Source organism: Triturus cristatus, chromosome 10 (genome assembly GCF_964204655.1).
Source record: "Triturus cristatus chromosome 10, aTriCri1.1, whole genome shotgun sequence".
Classification (NCBI taxonomy): domain Eukaryota; kingdom Metazoa; phylum Chordata; class Amphibia; order Caudata; family Salamandridae; genus Triturus; species Triturus cristatus.
Window position 1 is genome coordinate 572,570,885 of NC_140593.1, and position 24,565 is coordinate 572,595,449.

At 44.2% G+C, this 24,565-nt stretch overlaps 1 protein-coding gene across 1 annotated transcript in view; it reads left to right on the forward strand.

Annotated features, from left to right (window-relative positions):
- Positions 1–24,565, forward strand: part of LOC146789753 (multidrug resistance-associated protein 1-like) — a 621,679-nt gene that overhangs the window by 391,901 nt on the left and 205,213 nt on the right. The window contains exons 17-18 of the mRNA XM_085632086.1: positions 1,954–2,130; positions 7,302–7,469. Coding sequence (XP_085488212.1) covers positions 1,954–2,130; positions 7,302–7,469 — 345 coding nt within the window. The remainder of the gene's footprint in view (positions 1–1,953; positions 2,131–7,301; positions 7,470–24,565) is intronic.

Below are 24,565 nucleotides of genomic sequence, written 5' to 3' on the forward strand. Positions count from 1 at the left end.
CATCCTTAAACCCTCACTGAGGTGTCATCCTCATTGTTGTTACAGGTATTTATGGCAAGTCTTCGTGAAGTCCAAATATGTTATATAGAAGTATTGAATATACTTGTGGCTTTTACAAAATTCAACTGAGACGATACATCCAGAATAAGAAACTCTAGGTTTAAAAATATAAAGATAATACCTTACATTTAAAACCTTTTAGATTAAGATGAGAATTATGTAATACAGATTGTGGAATTAGGATATAGAAAACAACATTAAATACTTTAAATATATAGAATTCGAAGTTGGTTTTACTAGCAAAACCATGAATTTGAAAAAGACCTTTGCCACCTGGAGAGTGCCTTCGAAACAGATCTGATTACGCCGATGTGATGTGGGTTTGTTTGAGCCTGCACGAATGGCAAACGCTATTGGAGTTGCATGATTCATGTGTGTTAGAAGAGAACATACTCCGAGAGCAAACACAAGTTCCAATATTTGATTTAGGATTTCAACACCACCAGCTTAAATTACACACTGTTAATTAAAAGATAATTTGACACAAGGGTCTCGATTCACAGTAAAACTAGTAAATATGCATTTGCCAATTCAAACAAAAGTGCAATTGTAGGTTTATCACTTTTTAGAATTCACAAATATTCCAGGTACAGATTTCCATGCAAATCACGCGAAGGTCATGTGCCATTCCCAGTAGGATTCTATTGCAACTGTGTAGTGTACTTAGAGAAACTGGAACATGGTTGTTGTAAAACCAGGAAAGTGTTTTTTGATTCCTTGATGGTGTCGCAAAAATTGTTGTCAATACTTTTAATGGAATAATTATATTTATTTATAATTGTATTTGCTGTATATGGACACTAATTCCTAATAAACTTGTATTTTAAAATTTGAAATTGATCACTGGAGTTTTGTTAGAAATACTGATATCATGGTTCCTATCAGTCCTTCCAGTCCCCCGGACACCAAGGGGCTTATTTACAAGCCCTTTGCGTCACAAATACGCCACTTTTTCCCATTTTAAAAGTGGCACACCGGCGGCGCAAGGGGCTTGTAAATAATCCCCCAAATGTTTACCACTGTACACCTAAAAACCTGTAGGGGAAGTGGCCATCTTCCTTTATGTCGCAACTCAATAAACCCTGATAAAAAAGAGTGATATGAGAGAAGATTTCAATTCACTAAGGTTTCCTGGGTTAAGGTATTTTATTATGCTCCAGTAAATTACGCCAGCTGAGAAGCACAGAGTGCAACTGCTCAGTCAGGCAGTCAACTGCTCTCTGTGCATTAAAGCAACCACAAGCTCCATTCCCAAGCAGGTTGAATGCTGCCTCCTACACACACATAAGTGAATATGTGTGAGAGCATCATACACTGGAGACCATTGTGATGTTGGAAGCAGGTTACTCTCCGAGAGCTACAGAAAATTCATCCCACACTGCCACCGGCTATAATACGACACTCCATCCAATACAAGCATGATGACCCAATTAGATGGGAACATCACAATCTGATTCAGACTTTCCTTCATGACCCAAGACATTGATTTCCAACTTGGTTAAGCTTTTGGACATCAACAGTCTTACAGACATTGGAGAGAGTTCATTTCTATCTCCTGGCTTTCAAACTTCAAACCTTTGTCGTACTCTTTAATATTGGGTGGAATGCAGTTGAATCGCCAAGTGCTGTGACTGATGTTAGACGATATCGCCCTCTCTCTTTATGCACTAAAAGAGTACTATACATTTGTGGTACTCTTTACCACATTTCACATGCATAGAGAGTGATTCTGTAAATGAAAACAAATTATTTGATGACTTAAAAATCCATTTTCTTTCATTAAGATTGGGTGGAATACTATTGAATTGTCAAGTGCTGTGATTGATGTTAGACAATATCACTCTCTCTCTTTATGCGCAAAAACAGTACTATACCTTTTGTTTTTTGCTATAGGGATCTGTAGCCTATGTTCCCCAACAAACATGGATTCAGAATGCCTCTTTTCGCGATAATGTTCTATTTGGAAGGTCATTTGTGGATGATTGGTACAATACTGTTGTGGACGCCTGTGCTCTGCTCCCAGATTTGAAAATTTTACCTGCTGGCGAGGACACAGAAATAGGGGAAAAGGTATAAGTATTTGTTTTTACTGAGTCATTTGATTCGCAGTTTTTGTGTGTGTGTTGGTTACAAATAGTTAATTATTGAAAATTAATTATCCTTTTTGAAATCTCTTTAAACGTCATCCTTCAAAGGAGGAATAAAGAGGGTAATGAAATAACTAGAACTATTAGAGACACCACCCCTACCCTTTAGGTCTGGTGCAGCCAATGTACTTAAGTTTTGGAAAACATGCACAGAGAGGTTTCTTTGGGCCACTTTTAACAGTTGATTTTAGTGGGACATCTGACTTAAGCCATTTCTTTGAACAAGCCAATCACTTATCGATCTTGACCAATTGCTTTGAAACAGTGTCAATTGCATTTTGAATCAGTTGACAGGAGACTTTCTCATGGTTATTCCTCTTCACAGGGAGTGCCTTCATCTCAGAGCAAAAGGTACATTGTTTTTATTCACAGGAACATTTAATGAATGCAGAAACCAGCTTACAAAAAGGACCCTTCCAATAAAATTAATTAATTCTGCATGATAATCAAATGTTTAATAAAATATCATCTAATTATGTATGTAAATGCAGTATACTTGTCAGTTGTTAAAAAAAAAAAATCCAAGTACTAAAGGAGACTACTTCAGAACTGCATTTATAGGTAAATATAACTACAGGACATTTACATACTTTTATAGCTCAAACAGAACTTTCAGAAATAATGTGTTTAAATTGCAGCTTGAAATGGTTTCAGAAGGGAAAGCTGCTTATTCAAGATGGCTTCCATGTTTTTTTGTTTTTTTAAGGAGTGCTGCTCATTATGTTTCATTAGGGGAGGGCGCATTCTTTCTTGGATCAATCGGTATGCAGCCATTTTGTGTCACTTATGAAGCATCTTATCTACCAATGCTACCGTTATCTGAGTATCACCGACCCCACAGACCGATTTTGGATTTAGCCTGGTTATTAATTTGTCCATTTCTCAGGATTCAAATGTACGTCTGTTGAGGCCACAATGTATTTCTAGATCGGGAGAGCCAAACCACCAAAAGTCACTCAATGCCATGCGAGTTTGTGGTTCTTGTTGTGGGTCTTGTAAAACTCCACCTGTATGCATGCCTTAACCACTAATTGTGCATCAGACGGGCTATGAGACCTTCCTGCCTGCCCCCTACCCCTTCCATTGCACTGTACTGGGGTGTGTTGGACCTGACATCCTTGGTGTGGTTTTCCTCCAACATTTTGCCTTCCATCCTCCTGTTTTTGCTGACTTTGTTTGTGCTGGCTTTAGGACTCTGCACAATTTACCACTGCTAACCAGTGCTAACATGCTCATGCTGTCTCCTTTAAATATGGTGAAATTGGCTTACACCCAATTGGCACATTTAATTTGCTTGCAATTCCCTAGTAAAGTGGTGCTACATGTACGCAGGGCCTGTAAATGAAAAGCTACTAGTGGGCCTGCAATCGAGTAGGTAAAGATGCCAGCAAGGGATTCACTTAGAAACAATGTTTCAAATATATTTATTATTTTATTAATAATGTTTATGATTGCCATCTCAAATCAACTGAATGTTATTTAACCTATCTAGGATAGTTTGAAAAGAAAGAAATGTATCTAAAATACTGGTGTGTGTGTGTGTGTATTCAAACGTGTATTAAAGAGAAAAGATATTTAACCCCTTCGACGCGCATGACGGAACGGTTCCGTCATGCACGTCGGTTGCGCTGTGCGCATGACGGAACCGTTCCGTCATGGCCCCGCCCGCGCACGGAACCTTCAGCGTGGCGCGGAAATCCGTGCCGTGCTGAAGGGGTTAAACAAGTAATAGCAGGGGTGCAAAACGTAAATCTCAACGTACATTGACAATGTTTGTTACAGTGTACTTCCAGACTTTTATAACATACGTCGAAGTACTTTATGCTCACTTTCTTACATACAACTAGAAAATGTTTTTAGAAGATACAAGACTCTTAATAGGTGTTAACAATGTCCAAAAGAAAGTTGGGTCATGTGTCGACGTTTCGGTCTCAGTTGTTGCACATCTGCGAGACCATCTTCAGGACCGTATCTTCGAATGACGATAAAGGACCCCCCCCCTATAAATATTTAAAAGGGAGCACAAAAATCATACACAAATCTAATCAAACTCAACCTTTAAAATATACTCCTGCATAGAAACGAATAAAAAGTGCTCAAAAAAATGTGAAGATAACCATCACCATGTTAGTAATCCATCTACACTGTATATTGTGCCCAGCATGCAAAAGTTAACAGAACATAGTTTGAAAGAAGAAAGGAAAAGAACATATCATGCATAGAGCCCTTGTTTACAGAACTGCACACAAAAAAAGTGAAATAAAGGTCCTATTTCACTTTTTTGTTGGCAGAAAAGATGGTGTTGTAGATACGAGAAGTAACTTCGGTGTGTCACTTGTTTCATGGAGGTGGCTAATTAATTGTACTTTAATAAGTCATGGATGACATAGCCTATCACTGGACTGCTCAGTGATGCCTGCTCCACCCACTCCATGGACCTGCTGATGTAGATGTAAGTATTAACTTTCCCACGTTGGTAAACAAATGGAATCCCAGCTGCAGCCCAGGCATGCTCTTTGGTGCTACTTGTGCCCAGAAATTATAGAAGTGACAGCTCTAGGTTTGAATAGTGCAAGCCTTTAGTGGCAACGCATGTAAGGATGAGAAATCCACATGTGTTGGTTTTAGTGGTAGCTCCACAATGCATGGTGACAAACAAGATGCAGTAACTATATTTTGGCTTTAGGCATATACTTACAAATGATTTCTCCATTTGTTTTGCACAGAGTGATCACTGCTGATATATAGTCTTTACAATATCAGATACTGCCTGGCTTTATATACCATAGGGCCCAAAGCAGCATAAAAATGAATAGTTAAATTTATGTTGAAGCCACGCTTTCTCTATAATCTGGTGTGCTGATAACAAGAGCACATTCAATGTTTTGACATTGGTTCTTTTTAATTTCAACAAAAGATTTAAAGGCTGGGGCACTTGCCATAATTCTCTGGTATTCTGAGATTAAAGGCATTGGTGGACAGCTCTGGTACCTCAAGTAATTGCATCGGGGTACTTGAGCCTGATTACAGGAAGGAAATTCATCTGAGTCAATGGACCATTAGTAACAGTCTGAGCTACAACACCCTGACTCAAAATATGATTATGTCTGACTCCGGGGATCCTACCTGAGAAAACAAATTGTCTGATGCCTGGGAACCCTAGTAACAGCCTAAGTTACTACAGTCTGCAACAGAAAATGATTAGTTTCTGAGTCCCAGTACCACCACTGAGCCCTAATGTGATGCAGCCTCATTGCAAGGAAATACGCCTGACTCCAGTGACCTATAGCAATAGTGTAAGGGACTGCATCCTGCTTTAGAATGATTTGTTTCTGACTCCAGAAATCTTTAGTAACAACCTAAGATACTGCACTCTGCTGCAGATTGGATTTGTGTCTGGCTCCAGGGACCTCCAGAAACTAGCCTAAGGTACTGCACTATGCCTCAGAAAAAAATGTTTCTGACTCCTGGTGATGCTGCTAACTGCCTAAGGTGCTGCAGCCATGTACTGTATACCATACTATAGCTAAATATCCACCCTGGCTGTGGGGTCTCCATAATTGTAGTCTATATAGAAAAGTAAAAAATGTCAGACAAAAATACTTAGTAAAATTATTTATATGTTAAATATTACTGTTAGATAATTGTATATAATTATGTTAAATGTAGAGCAAAATAAAAAAGTAACATAACTAGCAACTTAGTTTTGAATTACATCTTTCATTATTTCAAATTTTAAAGGCAATATTAAACAGAAAATATTTTTGGGACCTTCAACTTAAAAAATAATTTCCACTTAAAGTAAAAAATTCCAGAATATTATAATGTGTTTATAATTATTAAAAGTCACATGTAGTATTATTTCTAATTATTTAATTAGATTCTAATAAGCATTTATGTTACATTAATTTATAAATTAAAAAATAGTTGTTGAAATATTTACAATTAAATAATAAACATGTATTTTTACACACACACACATACATATATTTATATTTGTGTAACATTAAACTATATTTATTTATGTAGTTTTGCTATTTTACATAATTGAATTTAATTTAACCATATTTCCTGTAGGATTTTATTTTAAGTCACTACGTCCATTATTTTCTATGGGAGGATGCTGCAGTACAAGTGGTTGGTCATGTGTGGTGCTGGACTTACTCTGAGCTGGAGTACTTTTCTACTATTTTGAGTTCCTTTTTTGGCTGTAGTAACTTTAGAAGTGCAGTTCATAAATACCAGTGGGTTGACTTTTTTTGTGGGTGGGTGCATGTCCCTCCCAACTTCCCTAAAGCTCTCCTTACTCCTCCCTAGACACCCCCATTTAATAGTCAGCATGCCCCTTTATCCAGCCATCCCCCAGTCCCTCCTACATTTACTACTAAGTGGTACACTAACATGTATAAAGATCTGCCCATATAAAAGAAAGGAGAGGTGGAGTTTTACAGTTGTAGGTGTGTGATTAGCATTTTGTGGTACTTTAGTAGTACTATTGTACAATTACTAAACATATTATAGAAGGAAATTTCTGAATAGGCCCCACTATGTGAATATTATGTAAGACCAATTTCAGGCTCAGCCTGCCTGATTCACAACCTTTCTACTAACACCCATACATAAGCCTTTTGCCACATTATGAATAAGTCATTCCAGGTGCTCATCAAAGTACATCAGATTTGCGCTACCTCTACAAGAAAAGGTTGGCATTTTGACAAACTTCTCAGTGCAGCAGCAAATAAATATTACGTGCAGAGGTCAAAGCAACGTGTGGCTCAAATATGGCTCAGCTACGAGTGCACAGTGTTGGAGGCATGGCAGAAAAATGCAGTGAAATCTCTTGGAACCTGGTAATACCTCTCCTGCACTTCCTTTGTTACAGTCGCATAAACCTTTCCTTAGGAATAAAATTCTTCTTCTTCAGATTTTATTTTTCCTTTCCCATGTGTTCTCTTTGGACTACCCAGGTCATTGATGCCAAAGGTACTTACACATCTGCATGTGATGAACGGTTGCTTTAGATAGTCTTTCACCATTCCAAAATAGACTAAAGTGTGTTCTTCTAAATTACTCATTCAATGTTGTCATTCCCAGGGTGTGAATCTATCTGGAGGACAAAAGCAGAGAATAAGTGTTGCTCGAGCTGTTTATAGAAAGTCTGATGTCTACCTGCTGGATGATCCACTTTCTGCTGTTGATGCACATGTTGGACAGCATTTATTTGAGAAAGTTATTGGACCAAATGGTTTACTCAAGGAGAAAGTAAGTTGGACTAGAATCTTTATTTTAATTAAAATACAGTATAAACTATGTGGAAACTAGGTTGTTTAGTTCCTTGTGTGTGTATGAGGATGACAATATCTGAAGTTTGGACTCACCCCATATCACCAGGAAGGAGATTTGGTTTAGTGTCTACATTCCTGGTCTTGGATTGTGGAGAGATGAGTTCTAATCCTTGATTAAAGCATCCTGGGATTATGGACTACTCAATCTCCCTTGTCTCAAATGGCATATGTGTTAATACCAAGGGCCTTATTATGACTGGTGGTGTGGCAGCGGGCCAACGTGCCTGCGCTCAGCTGCCACACCACCAAAGCCATATTGAGAGCTCCTGCTGGATTCTGACTGGAATCCAGGTTGAGCGGTCCTGCAGCGGCTGGCCGGCAGCAGTGCAGTGCTTAGGCTCAGGCTCATACGCGAGCCTTAGCAAGGCACCACAATGGAAATGGTATTGCACGTTCCTGCAGGGCATGGACTATCAAGTCCATGCCCTACAGGAACTGGGGGTGCATGCATACAGGGGCTCACACCATGTGTCCCCCTGCATGCATCCCCTGATGCAGAGGCTACAGAGGGCCCTGTATGGCCCCCTTTGTTTCCTTACCGCCACACTTTTTATGGCAGGCACACAGCCATGAAAACTGTGGCGGTGAGGAAACTCTTAAAATGCTTGGTGGTGCTGCAGCGGCACTGCCAGCATATAAGTGGCCTCAGATCGCTGGAAGACCGCCATGAATTGCAGATCCCTGGCGGCAGCAGCAGTTCCATGGGGTCTGACTGCCCTACCTATAATAAGGCCCCTGACTGTGCCACTTTGTTAAGGATGAAGACCGTTTTATGTGATAATGCCCTTTATTATTGCCTAGTGTGGTCAACAGGGTGGAGCATGATCTTGCTGCCTCTGGGTTTGCCCTAAACATCCTGTTTATGACTACTATATTGAAAGCTGGGAAGGAGACTGATCTAGGATCAAAAATATCTCTAAACTGTGGCCTGTGTTTTCCAGTTTATGTGTCTTTTATAGTGATACTTCATACAAAAGAAAGGGCCTATGCTCATGCCTTAGCTGATGCCATGGTCACCAAGTAAAGTGCATCCTAAGGAAGAAGCAAAATCAGCTCATGGGGTGCAACAGCTCCTCTTCTACCCGACTTCCATGATGTTGGTTTAGCTGAGGACACATTATCTCAATTAAGTCAGCTCCACCACTGTCCATCCAGTAAGGGAAGTGGTTAATAGGCATTTCAGTACACCAATTTAACTGTACAAGGTTAAACCTTTATAATTTCATTTCAATAAGCTTTAGTTCAACAACTAGTGCCATAAAAGCAATATTACAATAAATATATACAGTGTTTAAAAATGATAAAACATATCATACAATAAGTACTAGTTCTTGCAGCTTTCTTAGCAAATTTGTTGCTAAACTAGTACACGTTTTGTTGTCCACTTCGCGCAATTGATGCTCAGATTGTAATTACACAAACCATTGCTATAAATCATCCATAGAGAACAATTACTTATTAAAAACTGGTATGTGTATTAAAAAGAATTTTGAACGTTATGTCCAATGCAGATAATAGTTGATTCTAAAAGAAGGGGCAGAGACATCACAACAAACAGAGGGGGCAAATCATTTTGCTAGTGCAAGTTTTGACATATCGGTCAGGTCACCACAGTTGATGCTTGTGAGAGGGAAGGGCGGAAAAAGAATCGAGGAGGTCTTATGCGTGGATCTATGATGGCGCTTTATTAAAGTCACAAACGAAATACTTGACGGGTACACATATAGAGGCTTCGTGAAGGGTGAGTCGTGAAGGATGCTGAAAACTCGTCTGTTGATGGGTCTTCTCCAGGTGACTGGTGATGACGTTCCCCGAGTATCATAGAAGAGAAAAGACAACAGGCGGTAAGTATTTCTGTCTAGGGGTTTCTACTTGCTACCGTCACCAAGAGGCAAAAATATAGGGGTGGATACACCCAGTGCTCGGCTGAGGAGGTGAGGGAGGTGTAGGGCTGGGATAAGAAAAGAAGTAATCTTTAAAATAAAAAAAAAATACAGTTATTTACATCACTTTGTCCCTTTCTTCAGGTGACAAGTACATGCATCGCTTTGTGGCTGGTTAGCCTGGTTTCTACACTCATGGGGTCTTAGAGGAAAGTGCTCCTTTAGTCCTCTCTGTGCTCCGCTCCCCTTGTCCTCCCCTTTTCCCACAATACACCCCTGAAATGACCGTAACTCCCTCCCGCTTACAACCCTCTGCCCAGTGCCACGTACCGCAGAAGCCGTAACTCTCCTGAGTTACGGCGGCATGCAAGTATCCTCCGGGGGCGTCCACCACTCTTCCGACCAGGTCTCCGGTTCTGGCGCCGCGTCGTCTTCCTCCACCGCGCTGGGATCGTCGTCGTTGCTGTCCTCCCCGGGTCTCGGTTCCGCAGTCCTCGCAAGCTGGCCCTTCCACCAATCGTCCTCCGTCTTCGGTTCTTCCACTTCCTCCTTTCCGGCGTCTTCCTCAACCGCCTCCTGGGCAGTCGAATCCGCCCTTCTATGGTCGCAGCTGTCAGCCCATTGGTTTGCTTCGGTCAGTGGGCGTTCCTGTAGGGAAGAGGAGTTCGGGTGGGTTAACCCCTGCTGTACTGGCGTGCACCTCTCATGGGGAGACAGACGGTCTTGTGAGTCTGTCACGGGGCCGAAGGGGTGCTCCTCCTCACAATGCTTTAGTTGTAATTTGTAAAACAGGGCTATAAATGGACTCCCAAATGGAACCCAAGCTATTTTTGTACGCATCTGGGATGTCTCTAATCACACTTTGGAGTATACGTCCTAGTTCTTAATACCCACATCCAACCCAAAAACTTGGTAACGGAACATGCATGCAAAGACCGAGGCCCAGATCTTAGGATTCTAAGTGCAGTACAACTGTCGTACAGTTTCCACTTTCTAAGTAGGAACTGTTCGTTTGGTGGACAACATAAATGGGATGGTGCCAGATTGAGTCTATGCACCTCCTCAGGATATGTTGACCTAAAGACCTGATAGCTCACAGTGCCACCATACGCACCCCTAAACCTAGTTAGATAACAAATGGTTTGGGCAACCTTAAAACATGACAACCCTGACTCCCAAGGGAGTCCTGGTAACAGACCTAGAACCTTTTCGCTCAGTCACTTGTGCATTCCCATAGAGATGCACAAAAAATACACAGAGGAGATTCAATATTAATTGAACCATTGTGATTCTTGTATAAAATATATGCGCTGCAATGATTAATAGACAGAAGCAGATAAAATTGATCAGCAATATGAGAACAGTGAAAATGATAAATGGTTCCACCATTGTGTTAAAACAGTGTATATATGCTGGCATATAAATACTTTGCATAGTGTACTCCTGCTATGCGCTCCCTTTCCTAATTCCCTAGGACAGGTGTTCTACCACGAATCTCCTACTGGATTATCAAACTCTCCATTACCTGAAAGTAAGTGTATACAGGTCCCTGCCTTGGTCACAAGTTGGACATCCCTCTTCGCAGAGGGAAAACAGGAATCAGCTAGGGTGAGACTCCAACCTCGCAGTGACAGCAAAGTGCTCCTCTGATCTGAACATGGAAATGTATGCACTTTTATAATCACAATATCCATGTATCCATGTCGAGGCCTCAGCCAGGCTGCATTGTTTATCCTCTTGTGATATCTATGTAGCCTTACGGAAGAATAACAAACAACAACATTTGCACAATGTTTATTTAGGCCTTGTACTAAATGTTCAAGGTGTCATGATAGTGTACCTATGAAGTGGAATTGTAAGCAATGTGAATTGAGAGGAACTAATCCTGCATTGTCAAGCATGCAAATGTGTGTCAAACGTCATTGTGTAGGAAGAGAAGGCAACTTAAGAAACGTGTACATGTAAAATGGCAGTGTTTCTCCCTGGGTCTCACCCAGCCACGAGACACAACTATTTATGGTACCCAGTTGCTTACAAAGAGGTTTGATCCATTTCTGACGAGGGCCAACATAGCCAGGACAAGCAAACAGAATGAGCAATAGTTTCTACTGAGCTATTGCAGGCAGGACACAGAGCACATGCACCTGAAGCTCATTTGGTAATGAAAGTTTTCAACGGCAGAGTACCAACCCTGAACTAAAAGTAAAGCTTCTTGTTTAATGATGCATTAAAGGTGTCCAAATATGGTTCCAAGAGGCTAGAACATTTAAAATCTAGGAACCGTCCCGTCAGTGTTGAGCTTGCCACCCCTCGAGCCTCACATTAGAATGTCCGTAGTCGGTAGTGTTTTTTCAGCAATTCTGCTGTGGGGGTGGGTTGACGAGTAGGATTTTCCCAGAGTTTCCTCATTCCTATATCAAGTAACAGCTATTTAGTTTGCTGACACCATTTGATTTTGGTGTATCTTTAGCATCCCTGCCACCCTTTAGGGCCATGGCATAATGAGATAATTCTGATGTGGACCATAGCCTTGTCCAGAATAGTAATGGGCGCAATCTAACATTGCTGGCTAATGCCTTCATATCCATGTCGAGCATAAAAGGTTTCAGCGGGGTGCTAGAAGGGAGGTGAGCCAAGCTTCTCAGGAACTTGTCCTCTGATCTTGTTAAAGGAGCTATATTAAAACTCCTCAGAGTTCTGAACCATATAAAACTGAACCCAAGGCTTTGGCATTGTAAATCTGTAAGACAGGAGCAACTGGTTTGCAAAAAGAACTACTAATTTCTTTGACTATAGCACCAGTAATTTGCCTGTGTTTGAGAGACATTGTATCCACTTAGGGTAGTTGAGGCCAAACGTGACACTCAAATAAGTACAAAAGTATCACAATGGTGTAAAGAGGAGATCTTACACAGTGACTTAAATTGGGCCAATGAGACCAGAATGAAATTGTGCGCAATGTGTAAAAACCTAAAAGTAAAATTTGACCAGGCTACACTCTCGGTTGAAGCTTCAAACAGGGAGCTTAGAACAGTAGGAAGAGAAGTATCCAGGCAAAATGACATGATATACCTGAGAAAGAAAGTATCAGTTCATTATATGATGAATAGCTGGGAGAATAAAATGTGGTACCCCTATTTGGATACACTACCTAACGCCGGCTTGAGAGCCGAGGTGCTCAGATGGAGAATAGGAGTTAACCACTGGGTATCCCATGTAAATAGAAAAGCAGAAATGGTACAATCGGACGGTAAATGTCGCTGTGGATTAGGTACCAAGTGTGACAATTTACATATTTTATTAAACTGTCAAAAATTTGTGCCACAGCGGAAACTGTTTTTACGACCCATCTTTTTAAAATATGGTATAACTGACTGCCTGCTAGCAATTAATTTACTTACTGACATGCCAAACCTTCATATAGCAATCGCTATGGCAAAATATACGAAGGCGGTAAAAAGGACCCAGTTGGAACCAAATATGATTGGATAGAAATTGGTATGTAAATAAAGTAGGGCTTGCTCAAAGTAAATTGTGCTTAGGCTGTAATACTAGTTTTAAGTTATATCTCAAGACTGTGTTTCTCATTGAAATGTTATGAGCATTTTTATAAGAAACCTGTAAATTGTGGGAGGGAGGTAGGAATTGCCCTTTTAAGGTATCACCTTTTAAAAGTATTAGCGAAATTGTTTTGTATTTGTTTTAAACTATTTATTGTAATATGTTTCATGATATTTAGAGACCAATGGTCTAAATAAACATACTTCTAAACTGAAACTGACACTCAAATAATTAAAGACATCTGCCCTCTTAAATGGCTTATCCCCCAATGTTACTCTTTCTTTATATGATCTATGTTGCTTGAACAACACATGCTTCGTCTTTGCGGCATTGATCTCAAGTACCCACACTATGCAGATCTCCTCAAAGCGGAGCAGCGCATGCTGCAAAACGCTAGGTGTTTTCAAGATCTGCAGAGTGTCCTTCGCAAACAACAAAATGGGTGTTTTTGTACAAGCCAAGTCAAGGGTATCAGTAGGGAAATGTGAGAGGAAATGGACAATGTTATTAAGAAATAAAGAAAACAAAGTGGGGGCCAAAACACAACCTTGGTAAACACCTTAACTAATGGGAAACTGGTCAGTAAGTTCACCCTGACTACCCATCGCACATAATTGCTCTCCTGCCAGCGGATTACTAAAGTTATTAAAGTTAGCAGATCCAGTGGTATACCCATTTCACAAAGACCCAGCCTTAGTTTCTTACTGGGAATTAGATCAAAAGCCAATTTGAGATCGACAAAGGCTACATACATGCTGCCCTTGCTGATTTCCTCTACCCTCCAGTATAAGAGCATAAGAGCAGAAAGCAGAAGACCTGGTCTATAGTGTTTATTCTCCTACGAAAACTCGCTTGGAAGGATGAGAGAATAGCATTGTCAGTAATTCACTCCTGTATTTTGGCAGACACAAGATGTGAGAAGATTTTTGGGACACAGTCAATCAAACTGATTAGCCTATAGTTCACTGGGAAACATCTATCTCCTTTTTATAAATAGGGATAACTTCAGCACCCTTTCAGGAGTCCAGAATATGGGTGCCACGGGCAATAGCGTTTGCCAAGATTAATATATACCTAGACCAGTTGGCTCTATCCTGCAAAAATATATCAGTGGGTATGCCATCAGGTCCTTGTGCTCTGCCTCTGGCAACTGCATTAAGGCATGGGAAACATCAGCTAGCTCAAATAATGGCACAGTCAAGGCAGATGAACAAGATATGATTGGGTCACTTACCTCATTATCCACTACATTAAGAAGGTGATCTGCGCAGTATAAGTGTGAAAAGTGGTCAACCCAGGCAGAGAGAGGGATGAAATTATGGGGAGGGGGCGTTTGCTCGTCTCTTGCACATGTGACCAGAGACCAAAATCTTGCAGGGTCCTTGGCTGAACAGGCTGTTTTGAGTTCTTACCACCTCTCATCGACCCACTCTCTTTTTGCCAGAGCCTGATTTGATTTATAGAGCCTCCTCGCCGAATGGTCCTGCAGCTTATCCTTAGTTTTTATCGCCTTGACCAGTAGGGTACACGCTCATCTGCACTCCTTGTTGAACCAAGTTTTTAGTGCAGGGGGGCGTCTAGGAATGGTTGATGCGAGAATAAGAAAATATGATATTTTCTGAACTAATTTGTTATGTGAATCAATCATTGACCCTTGATCCACTACGCATGACACACTTGTGGCATTTCTGCTAAACAAGATAGTAGGTCCTCTCTGCTGGCAGATAAAGTGTTGGGGGAATCAGCTACTGGGGGGCATTTAATTTGCTGCATGTCAGTGGATGATTGTATGTCCCTACTGCTGGCCAGGGTGTGGGGGTTGGCCACCATTTTAGAGCAGAAAGATTCCATAGTGAGGCAGGGGTGGTTATGGTTGCTCTCCAGCCTCTCATTAATGATTATATCCCTGAGGAGTGGCCAGAGTCTCAGATCTAATAATATATAATCCATACGACTAGAAAGGAGCAGATTTTTATATGCGTTGGCCCAGTTCCTGTCAGATTTGGACCTTCCATTAATTGCTCTAAGCCCTAATGTCAGGGAGAGAGCTTTGAGCTGTATAGCAGCTTCTGTCCATCTTTTTATAGCAGGCAGTTCTAGTCACGAAATACACCATGTCTCATCCTCCTCCATAGCTAGGTTGACATCCTCGGTATCCAGGGGCTCAAAGGTGGTGTTAAAGTTCCCTGCTATTATCGAATGTCAGTGGCTATGGCTCTTTTCCAAGTGATCTTCTAAGAGCATGACAGTGTTGGACCTCAAACCCACCTTAGCCACTCTCGCATAGATGTTGTAAATATCAATGCTAGTAAACTTGTCAACCACTAGGCAAAAGGCGAAGATATCAGGGCAGTCAGTGTGGAGTCCCTGAAGTAGGCAATCTAATCCTGGTCTCATTGTTAGCCCTCCCATTGGTCGCCCGGCAAGGCCGTGTTACGCAGGAATTGAAAAGCTTAAAGACCAGTTTTAAGGATAGATTCCATGCACCAGGCTTCCTGGAACAAGAAGATGTCATACAAATCAATAAAATTGTTCCAGTCAGGGAGCAGGGCCTTTGATCTAAGGTCAGCCATGTTTATAAACACCATATCTTTAGTTTGGTGGTGGAAGATGGAGTTGGCTGACCGGGCCTGGAGGATCAAGGATGTCACATAAACCAAGAGGTTCACCTGCAGCTGAATCGTCTTTGAGAATTGTCTGGGCGTTAGAAAAGGAATAGGCACCATACTTCTCACATGCGGGAGAATAGAGATGCCGGTCAGAATCTGGAGGGTTGTTGAAAAACAGTGGTTGTCAGTCTACATCCCATGTAGGGGATCCTTCACATATGTGGAATGGGGGAGCACACAGATCCGTTTGACAGCTGTGTTCTGGATGCCTATATTTGAATGGAATATTAGTGTTGAACCGGGAGGAAGTTCAAACATCAAGAGTCATTAAATTGTCAACTAGAGCCCGCTTCACAAGAGTTAACTCAATATTATCAAAATTGGTGCCAAATTATGAATGCCTTCTAGCTCCAAGGATATCCTCCTGTATGAGTTAACGACAGCCCCATGCCTGGTGAATGCAGTAGATGGTTTTGTTTATTAATGCGTCTTCGCCTTTATATGTGGGATGGGCAAGTTTGGAGACGTTAATCAAAAATATAGAGTAGCTGGAGTTGGAAGCCAGGGATCCCGGCTTAGGAATAGGGTTTTGCGTCAGAACTGGGGGGATGCCCTGTTAAATTCAGGCTGATTTCTAAAAGGGCTGGGTAACTGGGAAGATCTAGAGGTTCTCACAGGCCTATGCTCATTAATATATTCTGGTCCCTTAGTCCCTCTGAGTATTTCTGCAAGGGGTGTCGCCTGGGTGGAATCATGGGATACTGTTGAATTTCTAATCTCAATGGGCCTTTGTTTCCTAATCAAGGGCTGTTTATTCTTTGAGTGTGTGATGCATGTATGTTTATCAGCGGGAAGAGTAATTCTTGTGAATAATCAATTAAGTGTAGTAGAGAGGCGTGTGTCAGGATTGCCGTTGCTCCGGAACAGGAATACATCGGAGGCCTGCGCATGCGCATGCGCAGACAAGTCAGGCAACCTTAAAAGCCTGACTTCCCGCGGAACACACGCTTTGCGTTCCGGATCCTGAACTCTCCGCTTCCTGAAGCCCTTCGCTTGGAAGATTCCAATCCTTTGCCTGCGTCTTTGATCGGAGTCCCGTCTCCGTCCGTGACACACTGCCTGTGCAGTGCCAGTTCATATTCTCCCCCTGATTTACTCTTGTGAGTCCTATATTTGGTCCGCTGGTAGTGTGGAAGGGAGCTAGGGAGGAGGGTTCCGGTAAGAGCGGTTCAGCCCCGAAGTTGTGTTGGAGGTTGTCGAGCCCGCCCACGAGCCGGATTAGTGCCCCGCTCATTGGCCGGAGTAGAGGCTTACCACCGGACTCGGTGTTGGACGCTCTGTCCCGGGGTCCCATCTTCTGCTCTTTACTTTCCTGCGCCAGACTCCGGAGTCCCAATTCCTATCCCCTTGTTAATAGAGGCAACATCGCTCCCCCCTGCTGGATTAGTAGGAGGATTGTGGACACTGTGATACCTACTCAGCCTCTCCGGTGTAATCTACATGGACTTCCGTATATGAAGCACACAAAAGCAGTACACCAGTAACAGCGGAAGTTCCGCTGCTTCATTATCTTATGTTCTTCATTATTGTACATACCTTATGTTTGCTTTAAAGACTACCTGTATTAGTCGACACCTAGTGCATATCCATGCCCTATGACATGGTGGGCCTTTGCCTAACTCACCTGGGTGACCTACTTGAGAATTCTTGACTCTCTTCACCAAGACAGCGAACATATAATGTGGTGAGCGAAGTATATGAAGGAGACACATATAGCTATATGAAACATTACTCTGTGTGTTGATTCTGTTTCTGTTTTCCTTGTTTATGCAGCCTCGCTATTGCCTTACCTTACCTGAGAGTAGTCAGGGATCCCAGATGGGAAGAGGGAGTTATTAAGGTATGAGTTTAAAGGGTTCGAAGAGGTAAAGGAAGAGCCAGGGGTATATTCTGTGTTCTAAAAACCTCCTCTTTATTGCAGTTACGTTGAGGAACATACTCTGGAAGCAGTGACGACCTGAGGACTTCCTTCCCCTTTTTCTTTTGTCTCTTCCTTTCCTTGTTTTGTTTCCCCTCTTCCCCGGGTTGCCCTTGTTACATAGAGTCTGATATGTGCAAGTGGTAATCAGGGGACGTGGCGGATCTTGTCGACAGTTCCGGGGCGTCTCTGCAGAAACACAGGTGAGAAGTTGCTTACCTGCTAGAACCTGACAGAACGCAAAGCCCAAAACAAAATAGACGCATATTCTGCCCAGACGCCATGGAACTGAGTCAAGTCACATTGGCTGATTTGGCCAACATGATAGGGAACCTACAAGTGGAAACCCAGTCTTTAGCCACTAGGGTGGATGCTCTACAAAGGAGTAGGAGAATGGACGGCGATACGGTTCAATCTGGTACAGGCTCCTCTCCTTCGGTGATACATGTGTCTACCCCACAGGCAATACCTTTAGCCCCACCTGAGCGCTTTTTTGGTGATTCAGCTAAATTCGCTGTTTTCATTAGTCAATGCCAATTGCATTTTATGTGCAAGTCAACCTGCTTTCCTACTGATCAAGCCAAGGTGGCCTTTGTTATTTCTTACCTAGGGGGGGTGGCAGCTAATTGGGCCATCCCGCTCATAGAGAGAGATGATCCATTATTATATGATTATAATGCTTTTCGCAGGGAGCTCAGGAAACTGTTTGACAAACATACATTTACACATTCAGCTGACACTGAGCTATTGACACTAAGACAAGGGACCAAAGATTTAGCTAGTTACATCACCTCCTTCCAGAGATTAATAGCCGAAGCAGGATGGCCTGAGGAGAAACGTAGCGCTCTCTTTTATAAAGGTCTGAGAGAAGAGTTGAAAGATGCACTAGCTCAAGTAGTCGATCCCCCTGACTCGTGCCCAGACTTAATCGATCTGGTGGTGAAATTGGATCATCACCTTACTGAGAGAAGGAGGGAGAAAGGCAGGGGTGACAGTAGATGGGTAGCTTTGCGAGACAAGAAGTCTGACTCAGAGAAGGGAAGTGACGACCCTGAACCCATGCAAATAGGAATAGTAAAAGGGCCTATATCAAGCGAGGAAAGACAAAGACGGAGAGAAAATAAATTATGTCTCTATTGTGGAAAACCTGACCACTTTCTTCGAGATTGTCCTGTAAGGCCAAAACAGAAAAGACCGGCGGAAAACTAATCCACCCGAGGCTTAAGGAGACTAAGCCCTCGGGTTCCTCTGGATTAATTGTCTCCCTGTAAGACGTTTCTGTGGGTCCCTCTCATCATTTTTTTGTCTCGGCCTGTCTTTCCTGGGATCATCAAAGAGTAGAAGTACAGGTGATGATAGATTCTGGTGCCTCCGGCACTTTTATGGATCTCGTTTGGGCAAAGACAAACAAGATCAGACAAGTATCCAAAGAGGTGTGGGAAGATGTAATCACTATAGATGGGAGTACGTTATCCTCTGGTCCTGTTACCCACAATACGATTCCTCTTCGACTAGACATAGAAAAGAAGCATACGGAAGAACTGAGTTTTGACTTGATTGACGCACCACAATTTCCTGTCATTCTGGGTTTACCCTGGTTACGTCACCATAATCCACTAATTGATTGGACAAACCTAACCCTGGAATTTAAGTCAGACTCATGTAAGACACACATACCCATACGTCCCAAGATGGAACATACCCTAGTTGCCTCATCAACACTAGAAGAAGGGTTCCTACCCCCAGTTTACCAAGATCTGCACTCTATTTTTGATGAAAAGGAAGCCACTAGTCTCCCTCCACACAGAATATACGATTGTCGTATTGACCTACAGGCAGGGGCACGTATACCATGTAGCAGAGTGTACGCACTCACAGAAAAAGAAAACATCTATCTCCGAGAATATCTGGACAAGATGCTACAAATGGGGTTTATTCGTCCCTCTCGTTCCCCTGCCTCTTCCTCTCTGTTTTTTATACCAAAACGCGAGGGTGGTCTACGTTGTTGTATAGATTACAGAGCACTTAACAACGTCACTATCAAGAATAGGTACCCCTTACCATTGATCTCCGAACTACTTGATAGAGTAAAGAACACGAAGGTGTTCACAAAATTGGATTTGCGGGGTGCCTACCATCTGGTGCGAGTTATGGAGGGGGATGAATGGAAGACGGCCTTCTGTACTAAATACGGCTTGTACGAATATTTAGTAATGCCGTTTGGGCTGTGTAACGCCCCTTCCGCGTTCCAGTTTTTTATTAATGAAACCCTCAAGGAAATGATTGATAAATACGTCATTGTCTATATAGACGATCTTTTGATTTTTTCATCTTCCATGGCAGATCATAAACAGCATGTGAGGAATGTGTTAGAGAGGCTCTTAGAAAATAAACTTTACTGTAAATTGGAGAAATGTATCTTTCATGTACAGGAGGTGGCTTTTCTAGGATACATTGTTACTCCACAGGGTCTGAAGATGGATCCAATGAAGGTGACAGCGATACATCGTTGGCCAACCCCACAGATAGTAAAAGAAATTCAAAGCTTCCTTGGCTTTGCCAACTTTTACCGGAGGTTTATCCGGAACTTTTCCCATATGGTCTCTCCCATCACACAGTTGTTGAAAAAAGGAGCCAAGTTTAGACGGACTCCAGACGCAGAAGAGGCCTTCCAACATTTGAAAACTGCGTTCACCCAGGCCCCAGTCTTACGCCACCCAAATCCTGCTCAGGCCTTTGTGGTAGAAGCAGACGCCTCCCTGGTGTCTGTGGGGGGGGGGTTCTCTCTCAACCAGACCCCCAATCAGGAATACTACATCCCGTAGCTTTCTTTTCTCGTAAACTCACCCCTGCAGAAATCAATTACGCCATAGGAGATAAGGAACTCCTAGCCATTAAGAAGGTCTTCGAGGAATGGAGACAATATTTATTGGGTGCCAACCAAACAGTGACGGTACTAACAGACCACCGTAACTTGCAATTCCTCAAATCAGCGAGAGCCCTATCCATGAGGCAATTGCGCTGGACTCAGTTTTTCAACGAATATGATTTTATCATACGTTACCAAGCAGGAAGAAAACATGGAAAGGCCGATGCCTTATCCCGATTGGGTTACGAGTATGAGGAACAGCCCTCAGAACCGCCATCTATCATAGCCAAGAATAAGATTGTGGGAGGTATCAGCTCCGAAGATGACTTCTATAAGAGAGTACAGCAGGAACAAGCCTCTGCAGACCTGGAACAGATGACAGAGTCCCACGCAGTTGAGGGAGAGTCAGAAAAACGTTCTGTAGAAGGGGGTTTAATCCTTCCAACGAAAGAGTTACAGCAGCAAGCTTTAGAGTGGAGCCACACTCATCCCCTGGCAGGGCATCCTGGATTTGTGAAGACATTAGAGTTCATGCGAGGTCGTTTTGGTGGCCTGACATGAATAAAGACATTAAAACGTACATTAAGCAGTGCCACGTGTGTGCCCAAGGCAAAGCATCCCATCAAAAACCAGTAGGTCTACTACAACCTTTCCCTACGCCCCAACGTCCGTGGCATACAGTTTCTCTGGATTTTATAGTTGAGTTACCACATACAGTCAGAGGGAACACCACTTTGTTGGTAGTCGTTGATGTCTTCTCCAAGCTAGCGCATTTCATCCCTTTACCACGACTCCCCACCTCACAGACATTGCCTAAAGTATTTTTGCAACACATAGTCCGCTTACACGGGCTCCCGTCAGTGTTGATTTCAGACCGAGGGGCTCAGTTTCTATCCAAATTTTGGAAGGGACTATGTGCTCTGTTACAAATAGATGTTCGTTCGTCATCCAGCCACCATCCCCAGACAGATGGACAGACAGAAAGAGTTAATCAGTGCTTTGAGCAATACATTAGGTGTCAGAGTCTGCAGACCCCGAGGGAATGGGATGAGTTGGTTTGGTTAGCAGAGATAGCTTATATAGCTAATAGTGTGAACGACCACAGAGGCAAAGGACTACTTGATGCGGTAAAGAGGCTTTATTGAACCCAACATAGGACAGAAACAGCAGGATGAAGCTTTCCCGTAGGTCCGAGTGGTCCCTTCTCTCCGTCCCGATCGTCCCTCTGGGTTCTCGGTCCTTCCAACGGTGGTCTCGGCTCGGCGTGGGGCTGGCGTCTCCAGGCGTCCCCTCGGAGAAAGAAAAGGACAGGCGGTTAGGGTGACCTGTGTCGCGACCTGCTCTCGCCCTGTACTGCCTACAACTGCTCAGGGATACTTCTCCCTAGATATAGTTGGGTTCTTGTACTATCAGGGTACACTCCCCTTTCTTTCCTGGGCCCTTCCTTCAGGGTTTCCCAATTGGCTCTGTCTGCCTCCCCCTGCGTCTTTCCCCCCCCTTGGGGCTGTCACTCGATTCTGGGTTCGGGGTCGGGGTGTTGAGGGTCTCTGGAGTTCTCTCGTAGGCCCCAGGTGCCACAACCCACCCCGCTACAGACCGGAGAAGCCCGCCTCCCTTGTCCACCACCCGATCACCGATTTCCCTGTTTTTCCCACCACTCGCCTGAAACCGGAGCCCGCTGACAGGGACCCGGTCGCCTCGTCCAGCGCGTCCTCCTCGGGGCTCGCCTGTGCCCTTGTGTCCGCTTCCTCTCGGCGTCCGCTGGGCGTCCGGGTGCCGACCTCCTCTTCGCTCGTCTCCGTCCCGATGCCTTGGTCTCCCTCGTCTGCTTCCTGGTTCTTCGTCACGCCGTCTCCTGTGGATGTCTCCGTCTCCTCGCCTCCACACCCACCTCCTTCCTCTTCCGGGCTTTCATACGCTGGTAGGCTCCGCCCCCTTTCTGGCGGCAGCATCAGCACCAGTCGGGACGTGGGAGCGCCCCCGGGGCACTCTGGATCTGGATCGGCTGCTGGGCTGTCACAGTGCATCCCCTCCCGGCATGGCCGCTCGGGCCATGAGGACTCCTGGCAGCGGGAGAGGAAGTCCACGTTGATCTGCTGACGACCCGGCCGGTGGGCGACCTGAAAGGAAAAAGGTTGGAGTGCTAAGAACCATCGCAGAACACGGGGGTTGGTGTCCTTGTGTGTTGCCAGCCACACCAGAGGGGCATGATCAGTCAATAGGGTAAAAGGGCGACCCAGGAGGTAGTACTGCAGCGCTTGTACCACCCACCGGATCGCCAAACATTCCTTCTCCACCGTGGAATAGTGCGCCTCCCGGGGAAGGAGTTTGCGGCTCAGGTAGACAATGGGATGAGAATCCCCTGAGGCGGCTACCTGCGAAAGGACCGCTCCCAAGCCCCTGTCAGAGGCGTCCGTTTGGAGTGTAAACGGGCGGGTGAAGTCCGGACAGATCAGGAGGGGATCGTTACATAACCGGGTTTTTAGGGTGTTGAAACTGCGGGTCTGTTCGAGGGTCCATGTATGGATTGTGTTGGGTTGTGTCTTTTTTAGCATGTCCGTGAGAGGGGCGGCCTCTTCGGAGAACCGGGGGATGAAACGACGATAGTACCCCACAAGCCCCAAGAACGCCCGGATACCTCGTTTCGTAGTTGGTCTGCTCAGGGCTTGGATGGCATGTACCTTATCCACTTGTGGTCTGATATGTCCTTGGTGTACGTGGTAACCTAGGAATTTAATGTTGTCTGTGGCAATCATGCATTTGCCCGGGTTGGCAGTGAGCCCGGCGTCCCGAAGACTACTGAGGACAGCCTCGATGTGTTTTAGGTGTCCCTCCCAGGTTGTGCTAAAGATGACTATGTCGTCAAGATAGGCGGTAGCATACTCATGGTGAGGTTTTAGCACTACATCCATCAACCGCTGAAAAGTGGCAGGGGCTCCGTGTAACCCAAAGGGAAATACCCGGAAGTGGTATAAACCCGAAGGGGTAGCGAAGGCTGTTTTTTCACGGGCGTCTGGTGCTAGGGCTATCTGCCAGTAGCCCTTCGTTAGGTCCAGCGTTGTCATGTATCGTGCTGTCCCCAAGCGGTCGAGCATTTCGTCGACCCGGGGCATCGGATAGGAATCAAATCGGGATACGGCGTTTAAGCGCCGATAATCGATGCAGAAGCGGACAGTGCCGTTGGGTTTGGGCACCAATACGATGGGTGAGCACCAAGGGCTACATGAGGGCTGAATGATACCTGCCGAGAGCATGTCCTGCACTTCTGATTCTACGATCTGTCGCCTGGCCTCTGGGATGCGATAGGGTCGTTGTCTTATAGGTGTTGCCCCATCAGTCCGTATCTCGTGGTGTACAAGCGTTGTCCTCCCGGGCTTGGTGGAGAACACGTCCTGATAGCGCCGAAGGAGTCGTAGGAGGGCCTGGTTCTGCTCGGGGTTCAAGTGGGTTCCCTTGGGTATGGTGTTGAGGACCGGCGTATCGCCCAGGGAGGGAAAGGGTATTTCCAAGGGTGTGCTATCCATGACGAGTAGGGCGGAGGCTGGCTTGCGTGGGCCGTCTGTGCCATCCACCCACCGTTTTAATAGGTTAACATGGTAAATCTGCCCTTTTTCGCCGCTGTACGGGACGGCTACTCTGTAGGTGACAGGTGTGATTTGGGCAAGGACTGAGTACGGACCTTGCCAACGAGCTAAGAGCTTGTTATCAGAGGAGGGCAGAAGGAGTAGAACTTTATCCCCCACGTTGAAGTGTCTAAGTGTGGTGTTCCGGTCATAGACCGTTTTTTGCCTGTGCTGAGCCCCGTCGAGGTTGTCCCTCACTTGGCTCCAGAGAGTCGACAAACGGGCTTTTAGCTGCGTAGTGTACGCGAGGAGAGGTTTTCCCTCGTCTTCTTCCTCCTCCCACTGTTCGGCTGCCATATCCACCAGGGTTCTAGGCTTTCTCCCGAACACCAATTCGAATGGGCTGAATCCTGTAGAGGATTGTGTGTGTGTTCGTATTGCAAACAAGGTTAAAGGCAGTTGTCTATCCCAGTCTCTTCCTGTCTCGGAAATGGTTTTCCTTAGGATGAGCTTTACCGTGTGGTTATACCTCTCAACGAGGCCATCCGTC